Source organism: Pelodiscus sinensis, chromosome 1 (assembly GCF_052426305.1).
Source record: "Pelodiscus sinensis isolate ZL-2025 chromosome 1, ASM5242630v1, whole genome shotgun sequence".
Taxonomy (NCBI): domain Eukaryota; kingdom Metazoa; phylum Chordata; order Testudines; family Trionychidae; genus Pelodiscus; species Pelodiscus sinensis.
Window position 1 is genome coordinate 291,735,215 of NC_143052.1, and position 13,338 is coordinate 291,748,552.

The 13,338-nt window shown below is 44.7% G+C and overlaps 1 protein-coding gene across 1 annotated transcript in view; it reads left to right on the forward strand.

The window, feature by feature from the left end:
* GTF2F2 (general transcription factor IIF subunit 2) overlaps positions 1-13,338 on the forward strand; it is a 139,724-nt gene that overhangs the window by 20,795 nt on the left and 105,591 nt on the right. Inside the window, exon 5 of the mRNA XM_075918994.2 lies at positions 5,714-5,752. Coding sequence (XP_075775109.1) covers positions 5,714-5,752 — 39 coding nt within the window. The remainder of the gene's footprint in view (positions 1-5,713; positions 5,753-13,338) is intronic.

The following is a 13,338-nucleotide window of genomic DNA, read 5'->3' on the forward strand; positions in this document are numbered from 1 at the left end:
TAATTCAAACTTAGTGTAAGGTGGATAATTCCATTAAACAAGGCGGAGTTGGCACTGCATATGTGAAATTTTGAGTTTGGCTTCATAGGTCCTGGACTTTGTCTGCTTCCAGTGACTTGCTCCTAGACACAAGTAAAATGCTCCTTTTTAAAATCTAAACTTACTATATGTCTGAAATACTCCTAGGTCAAGCTGCCACATTGAGATATGATATGTAATATGACTGTTTGTTTTTAAAAGTGGCATGGAAAATTTCTAGGAAATAAAGAACCAAATTCTTAAAACAAAAGTTATGTAGGTTTTTATATGGCTCCCATCAGTGTAGTGTCTGAACACCTACTGAAAGTAATTTCTGTCTTCTAATCTTGTGTAAGTGTTTCTGTTAAATAGTTATAGAGAATTCTAACATAAATAGCACAGAAAATAACTACAGTAAACTTCCGATAATCCGGCACCTTTAGGACCCAGGGGGTGCCGGATTATCTTATATGACGGACTATCGGAAGGGGGGGCTATGAGGGTCCTGGGGTGGGGTAGAGGGATTCCACCCATGACCCTTCATAGCCCCCCCTTCCGATAGTCTGGCTCTGCCCCAGGCATCCCCGGTTCAGCCGCTGCTGGTCAGTTTCTTGGGGACGCCTGGGACAGAGGAGCTGGGGTGCTGCCGGGTTGGTCCCGCAGCCCCGAGGGGCAGCACTACGGGACCAACCCGGCAGCACCCCAGCTGCTCTGCCCCCGGCTTCCCCGATTCAGCTGCTGGTCAGTTTCAGCAGCGGCTGAATCGGGGAAGCCGGGCGCAGAGCAGCTCCAATTGTCCGGCAGCCAGAGCACTTCTGGGTTCCTGATGGTGCTGGACCATCAGGAGTGCCGAAGCATTGGATGCCGGACCAATGGAGTTTTACTGTATATTATCTGTCTCTCTCCAAGAGGCACTCAGTGATTGATGGGCTGATTATGTGTATTGTCATGACCTCCAGTCCATAACAGAAATACAGCTGCTAATATCCTCCATTCCAGTTTCTCCTGACTAGTACTTCTCCAGAAAATTTCTAATGCATCAAATTCAAGCTTTTTGTTATTGCATTCAAAGTTCCAGGTTATTCTGCCCCTCCCTTTTCATCTGCCCATCTAGCTTAATATGCTGCACTCATGTCTCTCCACCCAGCTATTTCTCTTTTTCCACAGCTGAATTTGTCTCTTTCCATGCGGAAAACCCTTTCTGAGCTGCCATGCAGAACTGCAGTGTTAGATTGTTGGTATGCAATTATATACCACCCAGAATTAATATTCACAGTTTGTACATTGGGTTTGTTGTAAACAGTTGACATCTTTGAAACCTCGGATGTACCAGCCATTTTAAGAATTTTGGAGAAAAGATTTTACTTATAGAAAGTGATTACAGTCCTAGAAAAATGGTGTTCTCCTCCTTCATTAAAGCAATGATGCTAACTTCACTATAATTACTTTTTTGTTTGTTTTCTGTAAAACGCTCAGTTATCAAGATTTTTTTTAGCATCTTGTGTGGTTATTTCATACTAAAGTTGGCCTAAATGATAGTCTGAGTTTTTTAAACTCCGTTGCTGTTGCTGAACAAAATAACTTCTGCAACATTATTAAAGCTGCTGTTTTTTTTTATATTTGTCCAATACCATTAGAGGGCAGGACACTCCCCAGGTCTTCTACCCTTCCATTAAAGGTGAAATGAAATTCGAAATTTCTGAAGAATAAAATTATAAAAAACAGAAAGGTAGTCCTTTCTGCTCCCACCATCCTTTCTAGCTTTCTGCACTTTGTGAGTCTAGCACTTAGTCACATGTTCTGTTGTCCAAGATGCCTCTGAGGTTTAATTGAATACCTCTTTGTTTGTTTGAGGTTTTTTTATGGGGGGACTGTGGGGACTGTGAGGCTGTAGCAGCAGAACACCAATTGATAACCACGTTAACTGTAAAAGTAGAAGGATCAGTAGCCTTTTAGATCTATCTAGTTAATAGCAGATTCCAAAATATTTGCAAAGATCAGAAAGAACCTGCATTCTGTGATCAGAAAACTAAACAATACTACTCAAAATGACTTCTTTAGAGACTTCATTTTGATTGATACCACCAGTTGTTAATTCTTTCTAGGCAAGTCACCAAATCACATTGCTTCAGTTTTTCCATCTGTATAATGGGGATGATGTTTGTGCACCACCTTTCTGATGGGTGTGGTAAAGATTAGCAGATGTCTCTTACTTGGTTGAGTGTGGCTGACTGCCAGGGTTATGCTAGGGATGTTAAATTTAGATTAATTGGCTAATCGAATAGTCAGTGCAATTTGCATCAACTACTTGATTAGTCAATAAGTGTGCCTCCGCTTTTGAAGGAACTTCAAAGGCGAAAGCGCTGTGGGGAGCACAAGGCCAGCCAGGGATTCAAGCAGTCCCTGCTGGCCCTGTGCTCCCTGCGGCATTTCAAAGTGGCAGCACCGCATGGAGCCCAGGATCCGAGGGGGAATCCCCAGCTGACCCCGGGCTCCTTTGAAGCACCTCTCCTCCCCCTCCCCTTTGCCTCTTTCTGATAGAGGTAGCGGGGGAGCAACTAGTTGACTAGTGTGTCGACTATCTGATAAGCTTTTGCTTATTGTGTAGTTGACTAGTTGTTCACATCTCTAGGTTAAGTGACTGTTTCACTTTTACTGTTTTAACTAGAACAGTGGTCACCACAGTTGATCGTGATCAACTGGTTGATCCTAAACACTCTCCCAGTTGATTGCAATCTCTGGCAGGAAAGCAGGCTTGCTGATAAGCAGAGCTCCACTGCCAGCAGTGTGTGTGTTCAGGTGCTCTTCCCCCCACATTGCTCTCTTTTGCAGCTGCTCGTGGACAGCTGGCTGTGCACACCGGAGAGGGGGCACTGATGTCAGGGTGTCTCCCTGTCTCTGTAATCCGTTCCCATGGAGTAGGGAAGGAGGAGGCCAGCCAGACTGGGAGCACTCCTTGAGTTTGAGATTGTGTGCATTTCTTAGAGACAGTGCCCTCTTTCTGAGATTTCCTTAGCAGCCAACTCTCTCTTTTGTGCGCGCGCGCGTGTGTGCGCGCGCGCGTGTGTGTGCGCGCTGTCCCCGGTAACCCATCTCTGCAGAGCAGGAGCAGGAACTGGAGACAGCCTGTGTCATGACAGAAGTACTGGAAGCTGCTGGGGTCCGGTGCTCCTTATGGGGTTCCCTGGAGAAAGGAGGGATGTTTTCATTCCTTGTTAGAAAACAGGTTAAAAGGAAGCCCAAGACTAAACCCACATGGAAGTGTCTTCCTGCGTGCCCCCATGCTGATGTCTCAGTACTCTAAAACCAGTGGTTTTCAGTAGGGATGTAAGTGACTACTCGAGTAGTCTACCTGATAAGCTTAGGTTTATCGGGTAGTTGAGTCACTACTCAACTACTTGCTTCCCTGCCTCCCCTTGCTGCCTCTGTACCAGAGGCAGCAAGGGATCGGGAAGCAGGAGCTGGTGCTGGGAAGAGCCATCTTAAAAGCCAGTTCCCCCCCAGCACTGTCTCTGCAGTGTGGGGGGAGGGCAGAGGAGGCAGCGCTGCAGCGGTCCCAAAGCTAGCGTTAGCTGGGACTTCTCAGTCCTGGCTCATACCGCCACCAAGAGCTAAACCTGCTGCTGCACTGAGTTTTAACTGTAGTAAGAGCGCGGCTGCCTACGTATAGTGGGCACCCTCCCTTATTAACTAATTGAGTAGTCTACTACTTGATTAGTTAATTAACCGCTACTTAACATACCTAGTCTTCAAACTATGGGTTGCAACCGAGTACTGTGTTGTGAAATGTCAGACACTGAGTCTCATTGCTGCGCGGGGGCCAGTGGGGGTGCTAAGGCAGGGTTCCTGCCTGTCCTGGCACTGCAAACTGTGCTGTGCCCCAGCAGTGGCCAGCAGTAGGCCCAACTTCTAGGTGGTGGCGGGGGAGAGAACACACAAGGCTCTGTGCACTTCCCCTGCCTTGAGCAGTAACTCTGCACTTCCATTGACCTCCTGCTGGCTGCTTCTGGGGTGCAGCATGGGTCTGCAGTGCCAGGGCAGGCTGGAAATCTGAAAAAACATTGCTCTAAAACAGTGGTCCCCAACGCGGTGCCTGCGGGCACCATGGCACCCACCGGGGCATTTATGTGCGCCTGCCGAACAATGTGCGCCTGCCGAACAATCTCCACCCCTGGGGGCGTGGCACATGAGCAGTGCTGGTCCTGGGCGCGCGGGTGGTCCCGGCCCCGGGCGCCGGCGGCCCCAGCCCCGGGCACCCGGCAGCCCCAAAAGGTTGGGGACCACTGCTTTAAAACTACGACTTAAATGTGTGTCATTTTTTCTAATGTAGTTAGACCCTCAGCCTGTCAGTCCTCTCAGGCACAAAATGAGAAAACAAATTGAACTAAAAAACTTGAAGTAAAAAAATTACTCTCTGAACTACAGTAATAACTCACTCAGGCTGTAAGTAAATAATCTGTAATGGTAGCTCTGGCAAGTCTGTTGAATTGAGTAGCTAAGGACAAATATTTATTGAAGTGACACCGTATCAAAAGGAGGAAATAATGTTTTTTGTTCCTAACCTGGAAGGCATTTGGGAGCAGTGGAAGCAAAATGCAGGACTATGTAGCAGTTTAAAGACTAACAAGATGGTTTATTAGATGATGAGCTTTCGTGGGCCAGACCCACTTCCTCAGATCAAAGGGAGCAGTGGAGGCAGGGCAAAAGAATTCAGTTTAATTTTGAGTTGTTACACTTCTGTATAAATATATATTTACAGAATTCTGTAATTATTTTGGGTTCGGTTCAGTCTTTTATCTCCTGCAAGGATGTGTATTTGTACTTTGTGCCATTCAGACCTTGGTGTAGGGGTTTCAGCAAGTTCCTTCCCCACTCTCTGCCTCTCTTTTCCCCAAGCTCTTTTCTGTTTTGTCTTTTTTATTGTAAGTGCCTTGGAGGAGGGACTGTGTGTATATACAGTGCTTAGCACAAAGGAGTCCTAGTTTCATTTGGGGCTTTTTAAGGCTACAGTAATAATACAGGAAATAATAATAATGAAATAGTAAATCAGACAGCTGTGGAAGGATGGTTACAAAAACTTTTATTTTGTGTACTAATATGGAAGAAACTCTGGAAAGGACTGCTTGAGAAATGATTATCTCATGCTAATTAAGGATTACTACCCATATTCTTGAAATTCTTAAAAGTCTCCCTCAGAAACCAGGGAATATATCTAATAGACATACAGACTTAACCTGGTTTAACTGTTGTCTAGTCTCTCCCCATTTCTACTCCTTGCAAACTGCCTGAGTGTAGATCTCTTTTCAGAACAGCTGGCATTTCTAAGTCTACAAAATGAGTTTTGATTGGTGTGGTCTTGTGAAGTAGGTTTCTATTCATTAGTCAAATCCAGTCTTGTTATTGATTTCATATAAGCAGCTGCCTCCACCCAAATGAAGTCCTATTAATAAGAGCTTAGGGATGCTCCTGCATGAATTTTGTTGTAGATTTGGACTCCAAAAATGAGACTTTTGTTGTCTGTTGTGGGGCATTGCCTCTTTCAAAGTATATTTATAAACTAAAGAAAAGATTCCTGTATTTTCTCATTCCTTTTATCCACTTGTATGTTCTTGGATTTTTACATTTTTAGGCATGCTTTTAGAAAAATTTTATCATGCTCCAAGATTACACACACATTATTATTCTTTTTTTACAGAAAGCCAGCCAGAGGAAAAATCTGAGAGCAGCAATGCAGGTAAGTGTTGGACTTGACTGCCTAATACATTTGAGAAATTATTTGCATGTTATAAAAACTAAGGGGTGGTGCCCCCTTTTCGCTATGCTTGCTAACCCACTCCTCTCTGGAGGCAGGCAGCCCCAGCTCCCCTCCCCAGCCATCAGGGAGAGCCAGGCCAAGGTGTGACAGCCATGGCCTGTCCCGGCTCTCTGTCCTTGGCCCTCCAGGTCCCCCTGAGGCCAGGCCAGCCCTGGCTCTCTCACTCTCTCACACTCTCACAGACAGACAGACACCCATTCCCCAGCCACCAGGGAGTTGGGCCAGGCCCAGGCTGGCCTGGCTCTTTCCCCAGGCGCTGGGGTGGGGTTGGGCCAAGGCTGAGGCTCTTCTGCCCCCAAGGAGGGTCCAAGGCCACCCTGGCCTTGGCTCTTTCCCTTGCCTTTGGCCCCGAGGCTGCCCTGGCTCTTGCCCCACCTCTCCCTTGCTCTTCTCCACTCCCCTCTCTCCTCCCCTGGCCCTTTCCACCCCCCACCTACCACTCTGGCTCTTTGGGAGGGAGACTGAGGCAAGGCTGGCCCAGCTCCCCCTCTCCCCCCCGACCTAGGGTGTGTGGGGGAGGGGGGTGCAACACGGCTCCTGGCCCCCTGGAACACTGGGGGAAGCGGGAGCAGAGAGGCCATGCAGCTTCTGCCCCCCTCCTGAGCACTGGGGGGGGGGGAGAAAGTCTTTGAGGCTGGGCAGCTTATGACTTTGCCCTTCCACCTCTTCTCCCCCCCCTCCCCCCACTGGAGCCTTTTGTTAGTCTTAATCATCTGCCTCCCTTTGTTTTTTAGAGAAACTCCCTGCCCCAAAGGCAAAGCTGCAAGCAGCTCAAACTCTTGTTGCATTTAAGAACTGCCTCTGGAGTCGAGGCATGCATCTTCAAGCAGACCTCCAATATGAAATCCAGGGGTTCAAACTGGGGGCGGGGCTGCTACCCCCCAGCTCGCTATAATTGGCTCCAGTGGGAGAGAGGATGCATAGTGACATGATGACATCACTCTGTCATCCCACAGAAAAAACTTTTTTTATATATAGAAAGAAAATCCTCGATTTCAGTTTTCCTATTTTACTTTTAGTCTTAGTACACTAATTTCTTAAAGCAGGAATGGGATTTTTTTTGTTTGGTTGGTTTTTTTTGGTCCAGGGCCACTGACCCACAGGAAAAACAGTTCAGGGCCACACACAAGTGAGAAGCAAAAAACCCTAAACAAGCCCAACAGTATAACTCACTGACATGGCTCCCATCAAACGCAAAAACAACTACCACAACACCAAAAATCCTAACCAGCCTCCTCCCACCAAAGCTCACTGACCTGGCTCCCGATGAGCCCTGTGTGAAGGGGGCACATAGTTGGGTTTGGAGACGTGCTGCGGGGAGCCTCGTCATGGACCAATTAAGGGTCAGATCTGGTGCCAAGGCTCCCTAATCCGTCCTAATGGTTTGCTTGTGATGGCTAGCTGGTGAAGCACCATATAACTGAAAAATGATTTAAATTGAGTGCTACAATGAGAGACTTAAATTATTCATAGATTTTTATAAGAAATGTAAAGTTACGAGGAAAAGAAGAATAGTAATGCTCAATATTTATATATTTTTAATGTTTGGATTTAATGCGTCTTTTTTGGGGGGAGAAGTTGGTATCATGTTTGTTTATTTTTAGTTTATGGTCTGTCTTTTTGATGGGAAAGTATTTTTATTCTGTCTGATTCGCAAATCATGTGGTATTTAGACTTAACCTATACAGTGGTCATATATTGATTGTATTGCATTAATTTGATTCTGTATAGTTAACTGTTGTGCACAGGATATAATTGTCAAGGAAGAATCAAGAAAGGGAAAATATTGGATTAGTAGTAAGGTGACTGTTTCAAAAGTGGATTATAAAATAGGGTTAAAATAATGGTGACGTTAAAATCAGTTCAAATTGATGGAGTACACATCAATAATCTTTAATTCAAAGAGCCCCTGGGATAGGAAGTTTAGCACAAGAAATATCCATTAGTTAATGTGCAACATGAATACTAATAAAATAAAGTCTGCACATACGCATTTTGAGAAGATGGGATCTGTTTTTTTCAAATTGCGTGTCAAAGCAAGCATTTTAAAGAATTATTTTGTATACAGGCAGTCCCCGAGTTACGCGGATCCGACTTACGAACGGGGCATTCTCGCCCCGGAGCTCGCAGGCAGCGGGACCGCCCAGAGTACAGCGGTCCCGCCACCTCGACCTCCGGGTCGAGAAAAGCTGCTCCGGGTGCCCCTGGTCTGCTGGGGACCGTCTCCAGCAGACTAGGGACACCTGGAGCAAAGCCGGGGAGGCGGAGGGGTCCTGTGCCTCTGAGGCTTTGCTCTGGCAAAGCCTCAGAGGCGCGGGACTCCGCCGCCGCTGCCGCTTTGCTCCCGGTGCCTCTGGTCTGCTGGGGACCGTCTCCAGCAGACCAGGGACACCTGGAGCAAAGCCGGGAGGCGGAGGGGTCCTGCGCCTCTGAGGCTTTGCCAGAGCAAAGCCTCAGAGGCGCGGTACCCCGCTGCTGCTGCGGCTTTGCTCCCCGTGTCCCTGGTCTGCTGGGGGGGGAGGGTGCGCAGCTAGTGGCCCCCCAGCAGACCAGGGAGATGTAGAGCAAAGCCCCGGGCCTGTGGTAGAGCAGGTGGGGCACTGCCGGTTGGTCCCACAGCACCGCTCCTTGGTGCTACTGGAGCAACCCAGCAGCACCCCAGCTGCTCTGCCCCAGGCGTCCCCAAGTCAGCCGCTGCTGAAACTGACCAGTGGCTGACTAAGGAAGCCCCTGCCCTGGGGCTTCCTGGAATCCGCCACTGATCAGTTTCAGCAGCAGCTGACTTGGGGATGCCTGGGGTTCTTAAGTTGAATCTGTATGTAAGTCAGACCTGACATCCAGATTCAGCCGCTGTTGAAACTGATCAGTTTCAGCAGCGGCTGAATCTGGACACCAGTTCCGACTTACATACAGATTCAACTTAAGAACAAACCTACAGTCCCTATCTTGTACGTAACCCGGGGACTGCCTGTATTAAGGAGCAATCTGTGTATGTTAAGATTTCTAATTTGTTGGAAAACTATATTTTTCAAATGAGCTATAGCTGCTACAAAATAAAGAATATAATAAGTATAGGAATAGTCTTTTGTATTCTTACTCAAAGGTAGAGTAGTATGATACAAAGGAACACACACACGTATTTGGAATGCTTCTTATTATTCACAGAAAATTGGATATGGCTTGCCTAGAAACTTTACCAAGGTCAGCAATATGCTTATATATTATTTACATTTCTGTAGTTTCCAAATGCGCACGAGAGCATGATTATGTTAAGTGTTGCTTACAAAAAGATCCCATTCCTTTATTTTGTGTACTTCTTCCCATGACATGGTTTACCATTTACATGTACAAATAAAGTACAGTAAGGGCTCTGATGACACTTAGTAAATGATAGTGAAAGGGTTTTTAGATAGATTGCAAAGAGTGGCTTTTTCCTTTTCTTCCCTCAAAACAATCCTTAAATACATGGCCAATATTAACTGCTTCAGAATGACTCACTAGAATATAATTTTTGATCCACCTTCATACAAATCTCTTAATGTTCTTTGATTTTTTTTTTTAATCTCATCTTAGCTTTAAAGGTTGCTGAAAGAATAAGCTACTTAGTTCTGGGTATTGGGAATTATTATTTCAGAGAGTGGACAGGTTTCTAGTACTGAGTTGATTGAGATGCTTTCTGATAAAATGGACTAATTAAATAAAAGGGATCATGTTGAATGCTTAGAAATGTTTGAGTTGGGAATGCATTTAAATATAACTTTGAATCATACATAGTTAGAAATGTTACACAGTGATTTGTTAAAATCTGTTAATTCTGATTCCTGTTTTACTCTTGTATTTTAACTATGTTGTGACATAAACAACTGGTCTGTAAAGAACTTGGAGGTAAATGTTTTATATTACCTGGAAGGTATGATTTGCTGCTTTCAGCTGGAATATGTACTAACAGCTAATAATTGCTAACATCTTTCAGAATGGTATCATTTATGTTGTATTCTTTTAACATTACTTTATTATACATATTTTTTTCCTTTTTTTTAAATGAACTGCAATAGAACACTCTCTCTCTCCATTCCTCTGCCAGAGAGTTATTTAAATTATTACCTCTCCCACCATAGGCATTTGAGCTACATCTCGGTTCTCTGGTGTAGGTATATTTAGGGTAGATGGAGTTGAGGCAAGAGGATTTCTGACTGTAGTGTTGCTCATTGCTCCTCTTTGCTACATTTAGCCAGTCTTCCAGCTTGGCTTGTATCATGTAGCTTGGTTGTACTTAAATGAGTTTTTCTAGTATCATATAAAGAGACACAATCTCTTGCTCAGAAATTACTGTATACTTGATCATAAGCCTGTTCGTTCATAAGCCAACCCCTCCGAAGTTTAAAAAAAAAAAAAAAGGTAAAAATTGCAGTGACCTGTTCATAAGCCAACTCTGTCGGGGGTTTGCAAACTTCTGGTCCCAGCTCATCATTGTAAGCCGTTGGCGTGTCGGGATATTTTGTTGACCTGGAGCTTCTGTAGGCATGGAGTCTCTTCGCTCCCATTCGCTGCTGCTCACCGTTCCCAGCCAATAGGAGCTGTGGAAAGCAGTGTAGTCCAAGGGACATGCTGTCCGCCACTTCCCGCCAATGGTATTGACCCAGAATGACGAACAGCAGCTACTAGGAGCTGACGGGCTCTGTGCCTACAAACACTCTAGGTACATAAAATGTTCTGGAGTGTCAGTGGTTAGTTCCCAGCCCAGTAGGGCAAAAGCTTGCCAACACACCCCTCCCAAGTTTTAAAAAAATGGCAAACTGCAATGACCTGTTCATATGCTGACCACTGCTCTTTACTGTGTCATTTTTTACCAAAAAATTAGGGTTATGACCCAAGTTATACAGTAAATGCCTTTCCTCTAATCCTCTTAAATTTGTTGCCAACTGAATGCATTTATTGATAGTTTTTTTTCTGAAATACTCTCCTCCTCATCTTCATAATCACTGGCTTCTTAATAATCTTTTTTTCCCCCTGCTGTACCATTTGCACAACTTCTTCATCTGTCATTGTGATAAGCAATTGGTGCATCTTTGTTGTCTGTCAGTCTAGTAACTTTTCTTCTCCCAAATCCTTGTCCAGCACAAGTGCTGCAGGGTGGAACATACCACTGGCATATTCCATTAACTTACTAACAGTTTTTTGTTTTCAGACACTTGAAATCCAGTGAACTTGGACTCCTCATTTCTCAAACATTAGGGCTGAGCACAATTTGTGCCATCCATTCTTCATAGTAGATGGAGTTACATTTTCCCAGGCTCTAGCTAGTGTCCAACCATACCATTGAGGTTAAATTCTTTCCTGAGTGGTGTCAAACTCTTGTCATCATTAAGTGTACTAGCAATTGGTTCATAAACTAAGACCTGCATACGCACTTCATGATCATATTATCTTATTTCAGAGGCTGATCAGTGAGGTATAGTTTGGTGATTAAATACAAGCTCACAGCATTATCTTTGACATGCAAAGCTTGAAGCAATATATACCATATATTCCGGCGTATAAGACGACTTTTTATGCTAAAAAATATCCCCCAAAAATCGGGGGTCGTCTTATACGCCGGGTATACAGGCAGTCGCCGACTTGCAGGTACGAATGGGGCTTTTCTCGCCCCGGAGGACACAGACTGCGGGACCTCGCGGTCCCGCCGCCCCTGTGCTCCGGGGCGAGAAAAGCTGCTCCGCGTCTCCCTGGTCTGCAGAGGCGCGGGACCCCGCCACGGCTGCGGCTTTGCTCCCGGTGTCCCTGGTCTGCTGGGGACCGTCTCCAGCAGACCAGGGACACCGGGAGCAAAGCTGGGGAGGCGGAGGGGCGCTGGGGCGCTGCCGGTTGGCCTCTTAAGGGGGGGTAGTCTTATACGGCGAGTATAAGACGAAAACCTATCTTTTAACTAATAAATTAGGGGGTCGTCTTATACGCCCAGTCGCCTTATACGCCGGAAAATACGGTAAGCACACTGTAACTCTTTCCTCCTCCTTCAATGTCTAAGGAACACTTATACTTTTTTTACTGTCACTTTTGGCACAAAACTTAAAGATTAAATTATTTTGCTGCTTCATACCATGCATTGTAGATGATCCCACAAAGTAAAACTCACACAAGGCATGTACCAGTGTGCCCTTTTCCAGTTTCTGCAACACTTCCACTTTTTGCTAGGCATCAAAATAAGGGACATGGAACAGCTTCCATGTGAAGAGATATTAAAAAATGAACTTTTCAGCTAGGAAAAGCTGGGGAAAGAGATGATGGTGGGGAGATCATGAATGGTGTGGAGGAAGTTGTTGTTTTTCCCCTGTAAGAATCAATCAGCAGCAGGTTGAAAACAAACAAAATGAAGTACTATTTTATAGAGTGCACAGTCATCCTGTGGAACATGTTGCCAGGAGATGATGTGAAGACCAAAAGCATGACTGGGTTCAAAAAAGAATTAGATATGATGATAATAGAAGATACCCACCAATAGTTATTAGCTAAGATGGTAGGGACACAACCCCATGTTCTGGGTGTCCCTAAACATCTGGCAACTAGAAGGTGGGCCTGGATGACAAGAGATGGATCACTTGGCCAGTTGCCCTTTCTGTTCATTCGATATGAAGCGTCTGACACCAGCCACTGTTGAAAGTCAGGATACTGGACTAGATAAACCACTGGTCTGTCCATTCTTATGTTCTGTTCGTCTCTTCCAGAAAAGTCATGGCTCTACCATGCAAGCTACTTTTGGGCCCTTTTGCTTGTGTACAGCATCTCTCTTCACCCTATTCTTTAACATGTCTGTGAATTTACTCTAAGCAGTTTGGAGATACGGATTAGTTCTTATATATACTTTATAGTGATTAACACTACCCTTTTTTAATTAATCTAGACTAGCAGTCTAGATACAGATTTAAGCAGAACAAGAATAAAATAAGAAAATTCTATATAAGAAACATATTTCTAATGGTCAGTTTTACTCAGAATTATTTTTCTTATTAAAAATGAGGAAATTTGTGTGGGAACAAGAGGAAAAACTATGCAAAAAGAATGTTGTTAGGGCTGCAAAGGAAATTACTTAAAAGTAAGACCATACCAGAAACAAGGTCACCCACTTACACAAAATGATACTAGGTTACAGTTATTATGAGGATTATAATACCTACCCCCCTTCCTCACATGAGTAATGAGGATTATTTAATTAATGCATATGCCATGTCTTGAACGTATAAAGTGCTATTAACAAAAACAAGCAGTTGGAAAAATCCATCCCTAACTGCCTTAATTTAGGCTATTAAAATTCTGTGAGATTTGGCTTTAAAATCTGTTCTCATTTCTCAAGTGTAAAAGCACTTCTTAACTTGCAGGGTTGTTGCAAAGACAAAGTCGTGAATGTGTTGGAGACTGAGATATTATGGAGATGAGTGCTCTAGAAAAGCTCATGGGGAAATCAATTCCATATTCTGTGCAGGTGTGGGTGTGGTGTATAATAGCAAAGA